Source organism: Arctopsyche grandis, chromosome 5, assembly GCF_051622035.1.
Source record: "Arctopsyche grandis isolate Sample6627 chromosome 5, ASM5162203v2, whole genome shotgun sequence".
Classification (NCBI taxonomy): Eukaryota; Metazoa; Arthropoda; class Insecta; order Trichoptera; family Hydropsychidae; genus Arctopsyche; species Arctopsyche grandis.
The window spans coordinates 12,883,073-12,905,790 of record NC_135359.1 but is presented as its reverse complement, the minus strand read 5'-3'; the positions used below and the strand labels follow the sequence as shown (position 1 = coordinate 12,905,790).

Here is a 22,718-nt window from a genome sequence, read left to right as displayed (position 1 = left end):
TCGACATAACTTGGAGAGATAGGACACGGAATGCGTGACAAGGGTAGCGGATACAGTGGAGAGAGTTGAAATGGCAATGAACAGGTCACGTAGCACGAAGAATAGACAATACATGGGTGGACAAAACAAGTGCTAGAATGGTACCCGAGAGAATGTAGAAGGATGAAAGGAAGGCCGCAAGGAAGATGGGTAGGCGAAATTAGAAAAATGTGTGGGGTGAGATGGATAAGAGTTGCACAAAACACAGAGACGAATGGAAGCGTGTTGGAGAGACCATTTCAAATTTTCATAAATCATTGAAATAATTGAAAAAAATCTGTAAACAGAATGTTTCAGTTGTAAAAAAACAGGTATTGTGTAAGTCCATCTTCACAACCATATAACAATAAAGTGAGTAAAGTATTTGTAGATTACTTTCCTCACATTTTCAACGTATGATTAAATATTCTACCTACATAGTTATTTATAATATGTATATTTTTATAACTCATATACATATGTACATATATAGATAACTTGGCTGAAATAATGCCACGAAAAATAAATCTCGTATAGACTTTATATAATAAATAAATAAAAACAACAACCAATCAGAATGTTACTCCCACTCTCTTTTGTTTGTGTTGTATAAATAAAGTCATTTATCTGAAAAATATATATGTACATACTTATGTACATAGGTAAAGTAAAAATAAATGTGTTTTTGTTTGCATGTACATACATACATATGTACATATATTAGGTTTTTACTTAAGTAAATTCAGAATCGGTTTCATCTGAAATTTTATCTTCAAGCTTTACCTTTACGTTTAATCTATCCGGAGATTCTCCCGATGGTGTTAGCACATCTATACGTATGTATATGTACTTTTGCGGGGTGGCTCTCTTCTTCCTTCGTCTCGGGAACAATAAGGGTAGATGGGACAGCGAGATTGTTTGAACTTGGTCGGTGATTGGGCTCAAATGAGTTCTGTCTTTAATTTCGTTGCAATTTGTAGAGACGGAGCTCAGCCGATCAGCTTTATTATTTCAATTCCCTTTGTCTTTATCGAAAGCAAACCGCCTTTGTTCGATGGCTCAACTATATGTATTATACATATATGGATGTTGGTTCAACAGACTAATGCGAGAATCGAATAAAAACATCAAAACAACATAAACGAATCGCCAAATTTAATAACTCGCTTTTTTCATAAAGGAATGTATTGAAACATTTACGTCATTCCAATTGTACAACGAAGTCTTTTTTTGTCGAAGTTAAAAGTGGCAAAAGCTACCTATGTATGTAAGTTCTAAGAAAAAAATGAAGGCCTCCACAGTAAGTTTTATTTCTTGTGGACTGTAACAAAAAAAATTCGGGTGTGACCAACCCATGACTTTATCTATGTATTTGGGGAATATAAGAAGGTTACAAAATAAAATTCGATATTGAACCGTACTGACAGATTATGAAATACTAATTAACTATGACAACATTTTCGATACAAATTGAGCGTAAATGTATGAGTCGTCAGATTTTGATGGTCGCCAGATTTTGTTCAAATTTTTTTTATTACTTAAAATCCCTATCAGTATTATACAAATTAAATATCAAGATAATAAAAATAATTTAAAAGGTCAAAATAAAATAATGAAATATTGTTTTAAAAAAAAATACTACTTTCCATTTACGAATTCTGACCAAAACCCTACCACCTCTAAGTTAGAACATAAAGAATATAAATATAAATTTTCAGCTTAATACGTTAAGGGGTGTGGACAGAGTAGTGGGCACAACATTTTTGACCTTTCTTGAAGAGGACAAAATCCCACTTCCGGTTTATTAAATTTACTGGTTTTTTTTACTTTCATAACATTAATACAAGAATTATACTTGAATTTTTTTGCGAAGAACAGACATGTTTAAAAGGTCGAAAAAAATAGTGGAAGAAAAATTGAACAAGAGTAAACTGCTACTTCCGGTTGAGGAATGATTACCAAATTTTATAAATAAATTGTTATTACGCTTAAACTTCTAGATATGAAATTTCAGCTCAATAAACCAAAAGGTTTCTGAGAAAAACATAAAAAACGTCGATTCTCTATAGTAAAAGTACTACTTCCGGTTCATGTAAAAATATTTAAAAAATATTAAATTATAGAATTTATAATTTTTATTACATGTAAAAAAAAATTATTTCGATTCAGTTAGCAGTTTGGAAGATAATTGAATTCAAAAACTTAAAAAAAAAGGACACCTATAAGGGGAGGTACCATTTCCGGTCATTTTAAAATTTTGAAAAAAATTTACATCATGTCGTAAGAATTTCAGTAACCGATATTAAGTTTCAGTTCGATAGGACCAACGGTGTTCCCCAAATTCCCAAAATACACAGACACAAAGACACACACACACACACATACATTTTTTCTAGCTCATGAAAACGTGATCAGTAGTAGATTCCGAGTTCGAATCAGTCAAAATCTCGAGTTCGAATTTTCCCATGATCACAAAACTTCATCTATTGTTACTACGTACATAGATAAAGTAAATATATAGACAAATCAATCATATAAATGAACCACTTACATACATATATACCGGCGTTTCTCAACCTTTTTTGACTCGCGTACCACTTGGTAGTACATAACGCTAAATTGTACCACCATATAAAAATGATTGTGTTTCATAAAATTTGTTTTTGCAAGTGTAATTATTATATACAGTATTTGCATAGTAAGGAATGTGAAGACAGGATACACACAATATGTGGATCTGTTTTGGTAAGAAATTTTATGGAAATTTTTTTTTTGTAGAGTCACAACTATAATATGCTCAAAGTTTAATATATTTATCTACTATCTTGTCATACTTCTGTTATTGATGGTAAAAATATTATTGAGTTTTAATAAAAACACAAAATTACAAAGTACATATAATTGAGATCCTTGTACTTAGTTATTTTAAATTTGGTTCAAATGATGCGAGATTTACCCTTGAGTCTGGAGCTGGATTCAATCAATTTTTATATTTGTCTTATTAAAATATATGAAGAGAAAGGTCTCTCAACCAGTTCAGTGCTAATAAACGGCGACAGAAATTTGAGCGCTATGTCATAAAGCTGTTCATATTCTTCTAGCCAAAAATTAATAACCTTATTTATTTTGAATTCAGTTTTTAAATGCTATAATTTGAAAGTTCAATTAAGTTATCTTTTTCCTTGGTAGCTGTCCGAAAATGTTCATTATCAAAGGAGTTTGAAATCAAATTGTTTGCTTCTAAAAGGTTTGGGGAAGCACTGCGTAAAAGACGATTTCAGCCCTATTAAATATTCAATTATTTTTTCACGTACATATATACCGAGACATATGACTCTTGTTTTCAGATAAGAAATTATGTAAAGTTTCAAATACTTCAGTTTGATCATTTTCGATACATAAATTCCAAAAATCTAATTTTCTAATCATGTACTTTCAATTTTATCTGGAACATTAACGATTATTATCGAACTGTTCTCAAGTTATTTATTTATTGGAGCGTGAACGTGGTCAATTTAAAAATTCACTCCAAAATCCATGCGGAATCTGAGCAAAACGTATCGATTGCCAGATTTTCGATCATCGACTGTACATATTGACGTCAACGATGACTAATTAAGATAATGTTTATTAATTACTAGTTTTTTTACCCGGCTTCGCTCAGTATTTGCTTAAAGATGGCGAATCTAATAGTAAATATTCATTTGTTTTTTTATTAAATTTATTTTAATCGAAAAAAATATAATATTCAACCAATTGAATTGTCGTCATGGAAATTTTGGAATTTTATGGAAGTCTCTTTCCAAATTATATATTAGATATAAAAAATATTTCTATTTTTATGATTGTAAATCATTCATTTCTGCATGTCCGCCATTACTGATTTATTTCGCGTACCACCAAGTGGTACGCGTACCACAGGTTGGGAAACGCTGATATATACAATACATGGTTTTATTAAATATAATTTTATAATTTAAACATGTAAATAATGTTTTCTGTATGAAAATTAGAGTAAAAAAATGACTTTTGTGGTATTAAGAAAATTGTTTATATGTATAATATGTATATGTATTTGACTATTGAGCTATTACAGTCTGAAATTCTAAATTGGAGCTAGAAGACTCTTAGCAATGGAAACGTTTACACGTATTTCAGGATTGTGTGCGAGATGTGCAGTATCTTGAGGATATTCAGTACGTTTTGGTCGAGGGAATTAAATGAATCCTGGAGGGAAGATCGTTCCTTTCAAGTGTGTATTTTCGAGCTACGTCGATATTTGTTCACCGACGTTCGTATTTACAGTCAAATCGAAAATTGCGCCACATACATATAAAACGTAAAATAAAAAATAAAAACCACTTTGCGAACTTTGTTCAATACGTTTTTTATGCGATTGTGTGTCGCGATATTGTAGTTTTAACGAAACATGGAAAAAATTGCGTGTTTCCTATTCGATATTGCGAAATGCCTGTATATAATACGTTGCAAAAAAATTGTGTTAAGTTCGAACAACGTGACAATTTGCCAAACTAGATTAATATGCTATATATGAATACGACATACATATTAAACTATGGTGATAATTTTTAATACGTATATTTAATCAACTTTACTGTGAGCAGTGACAGAGATGATCAAACTCGATTTCTACTCGATGATTGATTGGTGCGAATTATACGTATGTACTTTCTAAGATTTATTAGCTATCATTTAAGAAGTAATATTTGAGCTCACGACATTACTTTCACTTGGTTGATTCTTCTGCCTTTGTACCACCAAGTAGCTATGAATACGTCAGTAATAAACGTGACGCGATCAACATCGGTTGCAAAATTCAACCAGTGTCTCTTCAGATTCGTAGCCGTGAACTTCAACACATGACACTGCAATCCAGCACTCTTTTTGTGGAATATATCTCAAAAACCGGTTTAAGACTAACTTGACGATGGACTCTTCGACTAATGTGGTGAAACAAGTGAGTTAAAATATACTACCAATGTTGGAGAGGCCCTCACTTTGCTTTAAGACTGACAAAAATCAACGAAATATATTTTTATATTGTACTTACTGGTTAGAATGCCAAAAAAATATATTTGTTTAGTAAAGTGAGAGTCACTACAAACATTATAATAATTAAGGAAGATTTTTTATGTTTGCAGATAATTCTAACATTGGCAGCTTCTTTGGCTTATCTCAGCATAGGCTTAGTAAGAGGTTATTCATCTTCAGCGTTACCATCGATGGATGATACTAATCCCGAACTTTTACCATCGGTAGAAGCTCACTCGTGGGCAGGTATAATATGTATATTTCATAAATACTATATGTATATAAATATTTTATATACAGGTTAGCCCACGGAAAACAGATGGCTATAAATAAAACAGTACTCCATTAGTTTTTTTGCGTGAACATTATTTATTCATGTCAAAATAAAGGTTAAAGTATGCCATTTTGAAATGTTTATGTGCTGAGAATTATATCACTCAAATAATGACCATTTTCACGATTACACGTTTGTGGCTACTTTTCTCAGTGTTTCTTTATTGATTCCTTCGATTTGATTTTGTATTACGGTCTTCAATACTTTCAGTGTGCGTGACGTTCCTTCGTACACGTGTATTTTTAGATAAAAATCACACATGGAAAGGTCAGGTGAACGGGCAGGCCAGGGAACATCACGAAAGCGTGAACTACATACATACATATGTACATATGTATGTATGTATGTATATACATAAATGTCTTACTGTATGGGCAGTAACCATCTCGTACCATCCTCCGGAAACCATGCATTTTTCCTGTCAACTTCTCGTCTTCAAAGTTCTATTTCAAGAAAATTGTTTATCAATTTACCTAAATGGCATAAAGTGGAGAGTTCATTTCCATCTAGACGTCGAGTACAAAAACGTCCGTTTCTAATGGACCACCCGTAAAATGATATCCCATATAAAACATTTTTAAACCCTTCAAAGTATACATTCAATTATATGACGCTAGAAATATCGGGCAACGAATTCTATATCAAAAATAGTTATTCTATTTTGAAATGTACTACCATTTTTGGAATGCATAAACTAATTCAATTTGAATTAGCTTGATACCGATACATTTTTACGAAATTAGTCGATATATCCATCGATACTTCTTATTTGAAAGCGATATAACATACAACAGCACTAAAATTTTTCAAAGTTAAACACAGACAAAAACCATTAAATTTAAAATGTGCATCAAAAGTCATGCCACTCGCTGAACGTACATGAAAGACGTTCGCGAGGATAAATATGTCAATGACTGGCGAAATAGGGAGATAGTGTATATTATTTTATTTGTAATCTATCTTTATTTGTATTAATCTATGTAATTTCGTTGAGAATTATCAAGCATATACAAAAACATGACACAATTTAATGTTACCATCCGGATACTTCTCGTTGAAAATCATATAATAGCCCAATTTTGTTATATTACTGCTAGGAATGCTCATTGCCATAACAACTCTGATTATTGAATTAAAGCTGAACAAATACGACACTTTTTCTTATACAATTTTCTTTGATGGTCATTTACAATTATTTTACATAAAAACAATCATGTTACATACAACATCGGCAATGTAATTACTGTCCGATTATCTGGCATCAAATCTGTGCACGTGTGACTCGGATGTTTTAGTGATATATTATCATGGAGTAAATGCAGCTTAATAGAGCATAATAATGGTAATTAAAATCAGATAAAATCGTCAGTGTGTAAAAACACTAAAGCTTCATTGTACACATGTATGTACGTGGATTATTCAAATGTAAAATCGTTACTTTAATTGACTAATCTAAAGTATAGCTTATGCATAATATATTATTGACTAAAGTATAGCTTATACATAATATATTATATACTAAAGTATAGCTTATACTTAACTAATCTAAATATATGTACATATACATAATATATGTACATATATTTTCACTTAATGCATTTGGTCTCATGTTATTTGATGCTATATAATAGCATCAGATAACATGAGATTTGATATTTGTATATTTTTCAGGATCTATACCTCCAGTAGGAGCACTATTTGGCAGTTTAGTGTCAGGACCTCTCATGCAAAGGGCTGGACGTAGAATGACAATATTGGTATCTGCTCCTGCTTGGACTGCTGCCTGGACTTGTATAGCATTTGCGGAATCCCTTCCAATTCTTCTAATAGGAAGGGCACTTTCAGGATTCTGTGTAGGACTTGTACTACCAGCCACACAAGTATATGTGAGTTTTTCACTCTTCAATGTAAATTGTTCACTACATCAATTTAATACTAATTAGAATTGTATCATAAATTTACCCGTTATGATGCTTAGTGTAAATTATTGCCTGCAACTTGTATACGTAGATTTTGATATAATATTAGAACAGTTTCTTTTACAAATTTAAACTTGGTAAATTTATTCACTTAATTATCACTCATGGAAGTTTAAAGTAACAGTTAGCACATTCAATTTCTTTAATTGCACTTAAATAAAATCATTCTCAGCCGATGATTCACAGATAAAGGTTTTTCCAACATGCTTCCATTCGTCTCTGTTTTGAGTAACTCTCACCCATCTAATCCCACACATTTTTCTGATTTCATCCATTCCCTGTGGCTTCCTTTCATATATCCACTGTGGCTTTCTTTGCATCTTTTTACATTCTCTTGGGTATCATTCGAATACTTTTCGCGTCCATGTATCGTTCGTTCTTCTCTCCATTGCTAGAATAACGACTCATCATTACATCAACCGCCTTTGTCATACTCCTAAATCATGTATTCCATTTTCTATCTCTGTTATGCCAAGCATACAGCGTTCATATCTTTTGAAATATGTGTAGGTTTGTTAACTTCTTCTAACAATGCACTTGTGTACATAATTCCAGCTGATTGATGCTCTTCAAAACAAGTAGACATTATCTATTATCCTCCTCTTGTAGTCACAAGAATAGAATATGTGTGGACATGCAATACAAATTGACCATTGTGACGTTTGAGCCGCAAGTGCAGTAACTACCATCACAATTGATAAAACTGATACCTATGTACGTTCCATTAAATCCAATGGTCAACGTCGAAACATGCGATATGCATAATATCATTAAATATTTCAACACTTATTGGCTTACGAATCAGAAATAATGCGGCGTGTAACAATCGGTGTAATCAATTCTATGTGATTAAACCCAATTGTGCCATTTGCAAATCGCGAATATTGAGAGAATTCCGGGATAGCTACGCGACGGGTAGAATTTTCGATTTATGGATCATTGCGGGTGCATTCGCGTTGATGCTCTCTGCACATATGCACACACGTGTATAATATGTTCACAGGTAAGCGAGTGCAGTTCCCCGGGGATCCGAGGGCGTTTGGGCTCTGTGCCGGCCCTGTTCATGTCTGCTGGGATTCTGTTCTCGTACATCCTCGGATATTGGCTTACGTGGAGGACGCTCGCCTGGTGCTCCGCAGCTGCCGCACGTAAGTGCTCACACGAGTGAAAATTTACCTGAAATTTTCTGATGATAACGCCAACACACCTACGTGTGAAATGATGTTTTAAAAGTGGCTGTAGCTGCACTTTAAAATTGCATTATTGTTTCAACGAGTCTTTTGAATTCCTCACATGAATTCGCCAGTAACGATGCTCGGATGCGATGCATCCGCTCTAAAATCACCAGACAAATTGAACGACAGATTAACGGATGGCTGCTTTAAATGCAATTCTCGTCTTCTCGAATGATAGATTGCACATCAGATGATGGATAACCTTTCAATGTGCACAGATGCAATTATTAAAATGGAAATTATTAAAATTGAATTGGATCTTTCAGGCAAGTTTAATAAGGTAAGATTCGATAAGTTCCGAATCTTGCCTTATTAAACTCGCCAGAAAGATCCAACTCAATTTTAATAATTACCAATTTAATAATTGCATCTGTGCACATCGAAAGGTTACTTGTCATCTGATGTGCAATCTATCATTCGAGAAAACGAGAATTACGTTTAAAGCTGCCGTTCTGTTAATCTGTCGTTCGTTTATCTGGCGATTTTAGAGCGGATGCACCAAACCCCGGTGCTCGAGTGTATTTACTAGTTGAGTAAACTTAAAATTAAATATTTGAATGTTATGAAACAATTTTTTGAATGTTATGAAACAATTTTTTGAATGTCAGGAAAATCAATCACAGGGTAACATTAAAATTTTTGTCATTCATTAAAATTCAGTATTGTTTTGATTTCGGATTTTTAAATGCTTTTTATTATTACTAAATTATCTTCACAATACATCTTATATTTATTTTAATAGCTACCGATCTACTGATCATTTTCTATTTTACAATTTTAATTTAATTTTGTTAGTAATCATAGTATTATATTATTCTAATGTTAATGTACAGCATAATTGGAAAAAGAGCTCAAAAACCTATTTACTATTCTTATAAATGCTCATAATACATCGTTTAGGTAATCTTTGTTTATAACTGAAGGGTATAGACATTTTGTTGTAATCACTGAGACTCTTCACAAGTGTGTTAGTATGGTTATTAGTGATTCTGTAATATAATCTACTGGTAACTTTGTTAGTAATGTCTGTAACTAACGGAATATTATGTATGACATGCAGTTTTTTCATGTAAGTATAAATATATGGGTGTATTATAAATTATTTTTAGGGATTTATTTTGTATTATTTGGAGCTTGGGAGGTTAGTATTCGAGGCGTTAAAGGAAATCTATCACATTACAGTGTTTCATATAATATAAAAAAATATTTTTCATTTAAATAAAATTGATATTGTTATTTAAAATATTGTTGTGGAATACTATTGAATGATATTGATATATGCAGTGTTTTTATGTCTCAAAGACGTGTTCTATTGAACATGTATATTATAAAAATGTATGTATGTATTTATGTATATACCTATACATACATATGTACATATTCATTGAAACTGTATTACTGATAAAAATTTTGGATATGACCAACCCATGACTTTATCAAGATATTTGAGGAAGATGTATAAAAACCAAATTCGATAATAATACGTATATATACATACATAGTTACCTATACATACCACACACATACATACATACCGGCTATGAGAGCATTTTCTATACAAATTTTAGCGCTTATGTAGGAATACTCAAACAAGACAAAAGTTCTACTTCCGGCTGTCAGATTTTATTATTTTTGTTTTTATTACTTAATCAACGTAAATATTATAAGCAAAAAATATCAAGAGATTGAAAATAATTTAAAAGGTCAAAATAAAATAATGAAAAATTGTTTTAAAAAATCATTATTTCTGGTTTATGAATTCTAACCAAAACCTTATCAACAATTAGTTAGTACATAAAAAATACAAATATATATATTTTCAGCTCGGTACGTTCTGTAGTGTGGAAAAAATCATGTAGTCACAACATTTTTCACTTTTCTGAGAAAAAAAATCCCACTTCCGGTTCATTAAATTTTAAGATTTTCATCATATTGATACAAAGATTACACTTGAATTTTCTCGTGAAGAGCACACATATTTTAAGGGTTGAAAAAAGTAGTAGAAGAAAAATCGAACAACAGTTTCCGCCACTTTCAATTGACGGAACTTTACTAAATTTTATATTTTACCTGGTTAATACCAGGTAAAATATAATACCAGCTAAAACTTTAACATATGAAATTTCAGTTCAATTTGAAGTTTCTAAAAATAATCATTTGCACGTGGCAAAACTTTCATTGGAACGAGTGCACTTGCCACCATGACGTCACGACATGTGTGAATATTTCCGCAATGGACAAAGAAAACTGTTCTGCTTGATACGTTTCGGTATCAAGCAGTTGCTGCTTTTTCGGATACATTTGATACACATTACGTACATATATATGTATGTAGATTGAAGTAAAACATATTTTGCATACTGCAGCTTACGCGCAGTTGCCGGCTTGAGCTGGACTGATATAAACGAACCTTTTGCCAGTACGATTCTTGATATAAAAATACTGTTCATAGCATGTTTTAATTTAATTGTTTAAAAATGTATTCCTATATTATTGAATGAAGTTCAAAGGTTCTAGAAAGGTGTTGAAATATTATATGAGTGTGTGTTTGTTTGTTTACAGTGATTATTTTCTTTTTTTTGTACCCACTTCCCGAGTCGCCAATATGGCTGAGCACCGAAGGTAAACACACTGACGCTGAAAGGTCGCTGAAATGGCTGAAACTGCCTTTGACTCACGAGTCTATTCAGCTAAGGCCGCAAAATAATGACCCGGAGAAAAACAAGTAAGCTCTCGGCAAACACCTGCCATTGATTGGCCAACAGCACGAAAGTGAAATTTAGGCCGCGAAATTTCTTTTGTGTCTGTTAAATCAATAGTTACGTGATACCCACTGTACTAAACAACCGTTGAAAAAGTATTAATTTTATTTATTTTAGATGTTTTACTTTTCAGAAATCAAGTCGAAACGTCGATGGACAAAAGCCTATTTACAAAGGAAGTGTTTTTCAGTGCTGGCGTGTTGAAACCGCTAGGAATTGGCCTGGCACTATTAGCCTTTCAGCAAATTAGCGGAATCGATGCAGTTATATTTTTCACCGTGGAAATTTTTAAAAGTTCTGGTATGATTTATTTTTATAGAACACTTTACATGTTCGTTCACTTTTTGATGCATTTTTTTTAATTTGTACGTTATTTAAAAAAAAGTCTTTATTGGACCGAACGCTCTTTTCCGTACAAATATCTATTTATTAAATTTTATTCATGACAGAATTCCGTTCCATGGGAGAATATTCAGAGCCGGGGGTTTTGAAAGCAATTAAAAAAGAAAATTATACGCCCAAAGCGAAAACAAAAGACTTTTTGGATAAGGGGAAAATGTAAATTAAAATAAGCCCGCGAATAATAATTATCTGAAATAATAAAGTTGGAACGGTGTATTCTGAACGAAGTCGAAAGATTTTATGGTTTGCTTATTAAAATTCTTTTTTATTTAAACTTTTTATGACCTACTTTCAGCAAGCAAACATTATATTCAGATTTACGTATTCAAATATTATATCTTACACTTGCATGAATTTGTTACGTGTTTCTTTGAGATAGTACGATTACATACATGGGTACATATGTATATGTGTGGACAATATTTATAACGAACATTCTGATAATTGCAGGAAGCTCTCTAAACGATCATTTAGCAACTATAATCGTCGGAGTGGTTCAATTAGCCTCGAACAGCGTATCTTTACTATTGGTCGATAGAGTCGGTAGGAAACCACTCCTGATGGCTTCTGGCACTATTACATCCATCGCAATGGCGGCCATGGGAATATCATTTTACATAGACCTTAAACAGCATCCGGCATTAGGGTAGCTATATCTTAATATTAATTGCCATTTCCCCATTCATTCCACCGTTCAATTTCGGGGCCAATGAATTTAATACGAATTTTAGCATATAATCAGTTTTTCGATTGCAATCGAAACTTCACTAAATAAATAAAGGATCCTGAAATTTAATTAAAATGAAACTATTTCAGTTTTGAAATTATGAATATAATTATGTAAGTACTTTCGAACTAATCTTCACGGAACGGCAGATGATATACTGCAAATGTTTCCAGACCGCAACTCGACGGTGATAAAGCTTTTTTATTTTACTATTTTCAACTTTTTCTTCGAGGAAGTTTTTTGTGATGCATTTGCTTATTTCAATCATCCAGATTTTCATTATGAAATAATTTATTTGTACAACTAAAGGTCTATTCATACTGGCACGGTACAGACTAGCAACTGCACGTAAACAGCAGTACGAAAATTATTCTTTGATACATCCTATATGGACAGTTTGGTGACCATATCTTTGGTAAAAATCTCGCACACGGAATATTTAACACTCCACGCTAATAAGAATTCGAGTTCTAGATATTACGTATTCGCGATTTCCGTGGCAACGATTGTCATGTGCGAGATCTCAATGTGCGAAATTGTCCGTTTACCTACATATAAGGACACATTATGTTCCGCAATGTGACATTTTATTTTATTTTTATTTTTTATTTTATTTATTTTTCAATTAATCATGCACACTCACCTAACAGATTGCTTCAAAGCGACGAGTGTGCTTAACAGATTAAGCCTCAAGAAATTATATAAATATTTAAGCAGCAACCAGTGTGACTCGAACTCACTACCACACTGACCATATCAAGACATGCTAATCGGCTTATATATGTACTACATATATGTAAGCCGATTTTGCCTTGCACTTAGCAAAAACTTTTTTAAGCGTGCACTGCTGTATAGAATGAATAGAAGTAGTCTTTTCGTGCATTGCTGGTGTCTTGCAGTTTTAAATAGACTTTAAATTGAGAAAATTATATGTGTGATTTCAGATACTTACCATTGATAAGCCTCATCGTTTTCATGGTTGGTTTCTCATTAGGATTTGGTTGTATCCCATTTTTGCTGCTAGGAGAACTCTTCGCGACCAAACACAGAGGATCCTTAAGCGCAATAGCCGGATCTTTCAATCTGTTTACAATGTTTGTCGTCATTAAAACTTATCACTCCCTCCAAGTGAGTACCAAGTAATTGATGTGTACTTGCTATCTAAACATTTCCATAGATTTTTAATATATGAATATGTATACATATGATTGTTTCTTATATTTTTTGTTTCTTAAGTTTTTCATAGGAAGTTCATGGGTTGGTTAGTGATGGTTTCCTGTTTTTTAGGGATTACTAACGTCGGCCGGCACATTCTGGATGTACTCTCTGTTCTGCGCTGTTAGCGTAGCTTTTGTAGCGCTCTGCGTACCGGAAACAAAAGGAATCACCCTTGAGGAAATCGAAAAGCGCTTCCAAACACCACCGTCTACTTCCGGCAGTACCATTGAAGCAGGAAAAGACAACTTGGGCTTTCAGTGAAGTGATCACAATCGGATACGAATAAAAAATGAGCGATTTTAGCCACGGTGCAGTCTCTATGTAAATTGTTCACACCGAAAGTTGGAAATTGACGATCGTTGATGCTTAGCTATGAACCAACTAGTCAATGGAAATTGAATTTGAAAGACTAATACGTTATATCATTAATTTTATTTTTTTTAAATATTATTTAGATCTGTACATAATTTAAGCATATTAATTTTAGTTTCTGTGTAAAAAAAAAGTCATAGGAATGTGATAATAATTTTTGTTTTTGGCAAATAAAATTTCGAAGTATGAAAGGTGATTTTGACGCGATCACACGATTCTCCCATTTAATCTGTCCCTCCTGTTAGTCCCCCTCCAATTTTACGCTCATCCTTTCTCATTTTTTCAGCAGGAAAAAATCTGCTTTGAAGCATACAATTACCTCACTTTGACCTGACAAAAGAAAATTGACAAAGAACGCTAAGTAGCTTAGTGCGATAGCTCGCAAGCTGGACAAAGTTCTTGGCATACAACAGAGTTTTTCAGGTTCCCTTTTCAACATATTTCAAAGATCGTTACTTTCTTCACATTGCTTATTATTTTACTAAAAGTAAAGACCTCGTCTATGTATACTATGTTTCATTTATATATGGAATCTTTTTTTGGATCAAATTTATATATGAAAATAAATTGAAATCGATTTTTTTTAAATAAACTCTTTTAATCAATAGAGAGAACTACATAAAACACTTCATTGAAAAATAAACAATTAATAAATTCTTAATCGTATGTATATAATTTCAAAATCATTTGAAGGGGACAATTTTTTACAGATAGATCAAGATCTTAACATCGTTTTTATTCTTGAAACACAATTGATAAATAGAATATTATATGTATACGTAGTATCTTTACTTATAAAATGATTTTTATCTGAGTTTTGGTTCAAATCAAAAAGAAAATTATACTAGTTCTAATGCAACGAATATTCATTTTAATTGGATTTATTTTTAAGCATTAGCTTTGATATAATGAAAACGGGCGTTTCAAATAAAGTCTCGATAACTTTTTTAATATTAAATTATCTTTTTAATTGGTTTTCATCGATCATTTTACCACCCAACTCTCAAGATAAGATTAAAACTTTGCTTTTAACGACTAAATAATTTCGGTAACATTATTTCTTAGCTAAAAATACAATAATTACACCAAACTAGTGCTAAAGGTTTTGTTTAAGATGTTTTATTGTTAACTGATTCTGATTAAAAAAAAATTAGCTTAATGTATATTACTACTAACTAAGCCGTCTGCAAAACTTTCGAGTCGACGGGTTATTTCCCACAGTTCATATAGAATTAACGATCAATGAATTGTTTCATCATCATCAAGTGAGTACGTGGATTATTCATAAAATAGTATAGTCTTATAGGCTGCGACACGAAAGTCTTGGCACAATTAACTGGAGCAAGCTCGTCGCTACAGCTTCTTTGACGACAAAGAGAACGTGCATCTCCGGCAATATTTCACTATGGGCTTCGGTTGCGACACTCTTCGAAGATGTGCCGCTTGTCTTTTCAACGGCCAACACGATTTTCATTTGCGAAATTTTAATTTATGGTGATTCAACATCGCCTGTGAACAAATGAAACTGATGCGCACTATTATGTTCGACAAAAACGTGCGAATCGCTACTGAAAAGTGCGTGCTTAGGAACTAGTACTGTGTGCATTATATATGTAAATTAGTCTAATGCCTTTGTCACAGGAATGACTTTCATATGTACATATAATCTGAAACAGTAACCGTCTACGTATAATATTATATGACGAGCGTGACGTTGATCGGTGATTCAGTTGAGTGGGTGGAATGAAATTGAATTTCATATTATTGAACGTCACCTTATAAATAGCTTATTTTGAATTCATGCACAATTCTAAGATCTATTCTAAGGTATTTGGTTTGGAAAATTAATGAATCTAAAGCAATTTGCATACGGTTAAAGCGAGCGTGTGGGTCGCGTATCACGTAAGCAGTGCTTGTTGTTTGGAAAATTATTGTTCTGAACAATTCTTGAAATACAAGTAAGCGTGATGCTCAAAAGTTTCTTTAGATTTTATTTTTATTTTAAAATTAAACAAGCTTCTCTAGAATACATTTTTATTATATATATATATATATATATATATATATATATATATATATATATATATATATATATATATATATATATATATATATATATATATATATATATATATATATATATATATATATATATATATATATATATATATATGTATATATATATATATATATATATATATATATATATATATATATATATATATATATATATATATATATATATATATATGTATATATATATATATATATATATATATATATATATATATATATATATATATATATATATATTTAGGCACTCTAGGATACCTATATCTATTCATCATCATCTACAGTCATTCACTATCCATTGCTGGATTAAGACCTCTCCAACATACTCTCATTCATCTCTGTATTGCGCAATTCTCATCCATCTCTCCCCACACATTTTTATAATTATTTCATCCAGCCATCTCCCTTACTAATCCAGTACTTCTTTTGTCCACCTTTAGTTCATTCTTTTAGCATCATGACCCACCCATTGCCATTTAAATCTCTTCACTCTCTCTACTATGTCAACTACATTTGTCATACTTCTCATTCACATATTCCGTTTAAAAATAGGCAGTTAATTAACCAATCATTTAGTACCTTGAAATTTGATTTATGTACCTTGAAATATTTATTGGGAAGTCTTTATTTTTACTAGTAGTGTATAAATTAAAGCGTTAAAATGGAATATTATCGATTATTTTATGGTTTGAGAAGCTTTGACGGTAGATCTAGTAGAAAATGAGCGGGAAAAGCGTACCGAAGCAAACGAAGCATCCGAAGAAGCTTTTCAGGGGCTATTTTAAGCTGAAGAAAGTCACCAGGCATCTCGGCAACTTGTTCTCGCTAAGCGGATCACCAGATACCACTGGGCAAACTGTGAAATGCACCAGACTCCATCTGCATTGTACTTATAATGGGGTTAATTGGATTTATTCTCGAATACTAGAATTCTCATTTATACGGCACATGCATGTGAATTTGTGTATTACTCGTACGAATATATTCGGCAATCCATCGTTTTTCCAGTAGATGTACGTAAGTGTACTTGAATAATTGAAGAATTAAATTGAATAAATTGAATAATTGGCAAGAATACATCGCTTCAGCAAATATTTAAATTTATCACAATAACATATCGTTGAAACATTCTATCAAAAGATTATGTTATATTTAATGAGATATTATTATGTTGAAGTCATTATTATATAAAATAATAATATGTACGTAAGTAATCTTGTAACAGCATTACTTTCAATATGTACATACATATTTTTATACGTACTAGCGTATTTTTGCTGTAAATCAATTTTTACTTTATAACACATACGTAGTAACAATAAATGAAGTTTTGTGATCATGCGCAAATTCGAACTCGAGATTTTGACTGATTCGAACTCGGAATCGATCACCGATCACGCTTTCATGATCTAGAAAAAATGTGTGTGTGTCTGTGTATTTTGGGAATTTTTGAAAAACGTTAGTCCTATCGAACTGAAACTTAGTATCGGTTACTGAAATTCTTATCGACAGGACGTACATTTTGAAGTTGGCCATTAATGGTACCTCACCTTATAGGTGTCCACTTTTTTTAAGTTTTTGAATCCAATTATTTCCCAAACTGCTAACCGAATCAGGCCGAAATTTATTAGTGTATGAAATTACAAATTTCATACACTAATATTTTTTATATATTTTTACCTCAACCGGAAGTAGTACTTTTACTCTAAAGAATCGAGGTTATTACATACCTCCTTTACGTTTCACATGTCTTCCGTGTTAGTGGTCATTTTTATCTCTTATCCGATCGTTTTCATACTTTGCCATATTGCTCATTTTGGTCATCAATATAAGTAAATGGAGCCTCCGCCATTACGATGGTGCAAATATATCGTGTAAGACGCGTTTGTAATTTGCCCGCCGACATTCTATTTGACGTTTACGGTTGACGTTTGTTTGTTAGTTTTAAACATAGATGACGATAGTAAAAAAAAAATATTGGTGTTTTTATTCAAAATAATAATTTTATATACAAATTATAGAAGAGGTATGTTTTTAAAAAACTTTTTTTTTATATATTTGTTATTTATTTTTATGTTTTTATCAGAAACCTTTTGGTTTATTGAACTGAAATTTTATATCTAGAAGTTTAAGCTTAAAACAAGTTATATATAAAATTTGGTAAGCATCCGTCAACCGGAAGATGCAGTTTACTCTTATTCGATTTTTCGTCCACTATTTTTTTCAACCCCTTAAACATGTGTGTCCTTCTCAAAAAAATTCAAGTATAATTATTTTGTCAATTTTTGATGAAAATCACAAAATTTAATAAAAATAAAACTGGGATTTTTCCACTTCGAAAAGTAAAAAATGATGTGACCTCGCAATTTTTTCCACACCCCTGAATGAATCAGGCTGAAAATTTATGTTTTTATTCTTTATGTATGTACATACTAACTTAGAGTGGATAAGGTTTTGGTCCGAATTCATAAACCTGAAGTAGTGATTTTTTAAAACACTATTTAATTATTTTATTTTGACATTTTGAATTATTTTGATCTTCTTGATATTTAATTTATATAATATTTATAGTGATTTTAAGTGAAAAAAATTTAGCAAAATCCGACAGCCGGAAGTAGAACTTTTGTCTTGTGTAAGTTTCCCTACATTTGCGCTCAATTTGTATCGAAAATTCTCTCATAGTTGGTATGTGTGAACGTGTATGTATGTATGTTTAATTATCGTATTTTTGTTTTGTTCTTTCTTATATTTCTCAAATACATAGATAAAGTTGTGGGTTGGTCACACCCGAATTTTTTTATATCCGAGTCTAAAATTATAATTAAAGTTTGCAATTTTAAAATAATATATCCGTATAAAAAGATTGGTGTATCTAAATGAAATACTGTTGAACCGCAAATGTGACAAATCTGTGGCGTAAACGATTAATTGGTATCCATTAAAATTGTGCAAGAAATTGCACTTACCTACCGCGAAAACTGTCGCTGGCTATGTAACTTCACTTTCTCTCACGCGCATAATCAAATTCGTATTTAGAGGAGTGCGATTGCACATTGTTAGCTGACAAACAAGGTGCATAGTTATTTGAATTTAAAGAGAAGGAGAACTTCGTATAATAAAGAAGACAACAAGGAACGTGTCCCACCGGAGAACCGTTCTAGATCCAGATCGTGCTCGATCCGTTCGCGCCAGACACAATGTGCTCTCGCTTTTTCTCACGATTTTAACCCTTTGCGACCCATCAAGTGCACAACTGCATGCTCAAAAGTGACCCCGACTACATCGCTTCGATACAATGTTTTCGCAGAAAGCTCACGTTGATTATAAATCCGATACGGATGAGTGACGTGTGAGCAAACACGATGACTTAAACCTAAAATGACCTTTAAATAATAATAAAAAAATACGTTACAAATTAAGTCGTTTCGATTATATCTGTATTTGACATACATACATACATACATACATTAAGCTATCATGAAATTAGTTTTTTTACTAAATATCATATTGGGTAAAAAAATCAGCACGATTCCTTAATAAAAATGATCGCATCACTTTAATGAAATGCAAACATTATTACTTTTAAATAATTTAATTTTTCATATTTAAATTAATCATTAAATAAATAAATTGAATATTTTATATACTGCACTGTTAGAGCTATTACATATCAGTAGAGAGGTTGTGGGTTCAAGTCCCGGCCAAATAATACTCTGCTGGTGAGATCTTGTGGTTATTATAACACAGATCGACCGTCTCTTGCTAAAATTTTCCGATTTTTGTAGCTTAATTAATGTGACGCATCCAATAAATCGGTATCCTTCCCCTCGGTATCTCGCAAATTCGAGTTATCTGTTGAATATTATGAAATTCTACCTTCATAATGTATTTCTCACAAATTTAATGTGTGTCAAAAATTTGTTGACTGTCCATAGATGTCTTTATTGTATTTTATGTCATGTTAAATTGTTAGTACTTCCATATGTATACAATTAATCTAACCATGTGTATCGCCGTGGGGGGATTCCTCTCATGGCATGTATGGTGTACATACATATGTATGAAATTAAAAAAAATGTACATCCTTCTTTGAATAAAATTTAATGTGTATTTTTATTTTTAGGTGTTTTAATAATTTTTATATAATACTGTTATTTATTTTTAATACCAGTTTCAAGTTTGAGATTAATCACCGCTCGTTAAATAACAACGAAGTAAAGAATATTTTAAACTTTATGAATCCTCAAAATTTTCATATATAAAAAACTAGCATTTCGTAAAAAAACGAAATAAAACACAAAATGAACGTGAAGTAACGGTTGGTGGATTCCTTTTATATTTTCCAGAGATTCGCCTAATGGAATATACTTGTTGGTTTATATTATATTATATAAAATTTCAAACTGTATACAATAATAATAAAAATAAATAACTTCAAAATAATTTGGCTTACTTAATTTTAAATAAACTTGTATGTATAAATACATACATATGTATGTTATAAAGAAGATTAATAATTACTTTTTGACAGGTTCGAGTTTGATTTCATATTTATAATTAAAATATAAAACATAAGCATCAGTGATCCATAGAGCTTATACGTACCTATATCCTATGCCTATAATATACGTGTGTGTAATATTTGAATTTGTATATATGTAATTGGTGTGAACGCCTTGGGTTGATCAAACACCGTAACCGCAAAAAACGAACCATAACCCATTGAGTTTCGGTTACGTGTTTAGCGCACACTTGAAACAGCACTGTTGCAAAATCACGCACCGAGTAAATTAAGATACTATCTTAACGATATTAATTAAACTCAACCATCTGAATTTACCGGCTCAATTTAATCCGTCCGTCAAATCAGAGAGGTAGAGGTCGAACGAATAAAACAACCTCTTAAAAACGAGACGCGCCAATTTGCAAAAACGGGACAAAGCGACGTGAAATCCAATTTGGGCAATTTATAAAAATATTGTCGGCATTCTATTTAGGGATCAAATTTTTAGAAGTTGACGTTGATGCGCTGGTTGTTTTAAATATCGAATGGATTTTTTTAATATGGGGTCTTGGCTCACTTTCGAGACGCACTCTCTTCATTTTCGCAGCGCGTCGGAACGTTTTCTCGGTGAAAATCGTGATTTCAAATTTGGTAATCTGGCGGGTAATCCTCGCCCGGTTGTTTATAAAATCCAAAATGTAGATTCTAATCTTTATTGCGCGGGATCAGCGCGTAAATTAAGAAATATAATTTCATCCGACGTTTCATTTTCTGGGGAATTCAAGTAGCAGAAAACTCTGCCGAGAGGCAAAACCGCCAGTGAAAAATCCGTCAATGAGAATAATCCCACCCTTAAATACATCACTTTATTTGCTTGCATTACAATCAAGTATGCATACATATATTTTAGTGTTTAATTTAGTATCCTACCATTTAAATGAAAGTGGAGTAATCCTACTCACTGTTATTTAAATGTGTGTACATATTATACAAATACCGTATAAAATTTTTTATTAATCGCAAAAATGAATTATTGATTTGTTTGCTGTGTGGTAATTCAATTACATAATACTGATTAAATTTAATAAACAAATATCGAATTTAATCATAAATTTATGAATGTTACATTTAACTTAATTCATAACAAAAATACGTCTCAAAATCGTTCACAATAAAATACTATCAATATAAAATATTTATTAAAAGAGTTTTTCTGTCACGTGTGCGTTCCTATAACAACCGATTGCGATGAAACTTACGGGAGTTATTGTGTGTATGCCCGCAATGGTTTCTTTAATACATATATGTGTTTTAAGATTTCTTACTTAATTCCTGACTGAAAGTGTCTGAATGTCTGAAAGTGAAAGCATTTAATTTTTTTTAGTGTATGCTTTTAAACTCATGAAAAAAAATACATACAGATGACTGCTAAAGATATGCGTTACTCGAATTTACTAGTACTTAAGTAAATATAATACATTCCTGTACGCCGGGCTTAGTAGTTGTAAAATGCGCAGAAGAAGAAAACTAAACAAGAAATGCATTAAATGACGGTAAATAAAAGTGAATTATTTCAACCAATAAACACAGCAAAGTCAAACTCTTAAATATTGCACACAGGTAGATAAAGTGTTTAGCGGTGGAAGAATAAAAAATGTAATGAGAATTTTACAAATGACTTTATGTCTTGGAAGAGTATGGATAGTTTCAATTTAATTTATAACTTTACTAGCTGAACCCGGTATGCGTTGCAATGCCACAATAACGCATTCAATTCCCGTACCCGTTTCCGTTGCGTTCCCGTTACCGTTCTTGTTCCCGTTCCTATTTGTCGGAAAAACGCAGGCGGCGAAGCGAAAGCATTTATTGCGTTGCAATGCCACTCATTCCCGTTTTTCCAATTTCCATTCCCGTTTTTGGGCGATTTTTTTTTCAAAGTAAGCTTGCCGGACATGAATACAATAAATCCTGAAAGTTCCATCGTTCCATCGTACAATAACGCGTGCAATTCCCGTTCCCGTTCCCGTTTCTCGATGCGTTTC

General features: G+C 31.9%; 1 protein-coding gene across 1 annotated transcript; it reads left to right on the top strand.

The window, feature by feature from the left end:
- Positions 1-4,966: 4,966 nt before the first annotated feature.
- On the top strand, positions 4,967-14,545 carry LOC143911972 (facilitated trehalose transporter Tret1-like). Its single transcript, XM_077431077.1, has 9 exons — positions 4,967-4,996; positions 5,181-5,316; positions 7,076-7,290; positions 8,387-8,531; positions 11,181-11,343; positions 11,514-11,680; positions 12,233-12,428; positions 13,454-13,637; positions 13,797-14,545. Exons 1-9 carry the CDS (start codon positions 4,967-4,969, stop codon positions 13,986-13,988), a joined length of 1,428 nt encoding a protein of 475 aa, XP_077287203.1. The 3' UTR covers positions 13,989-14,545.
- Positions 14,546-22,718: the final 8,173 nt, after the last annotated feature.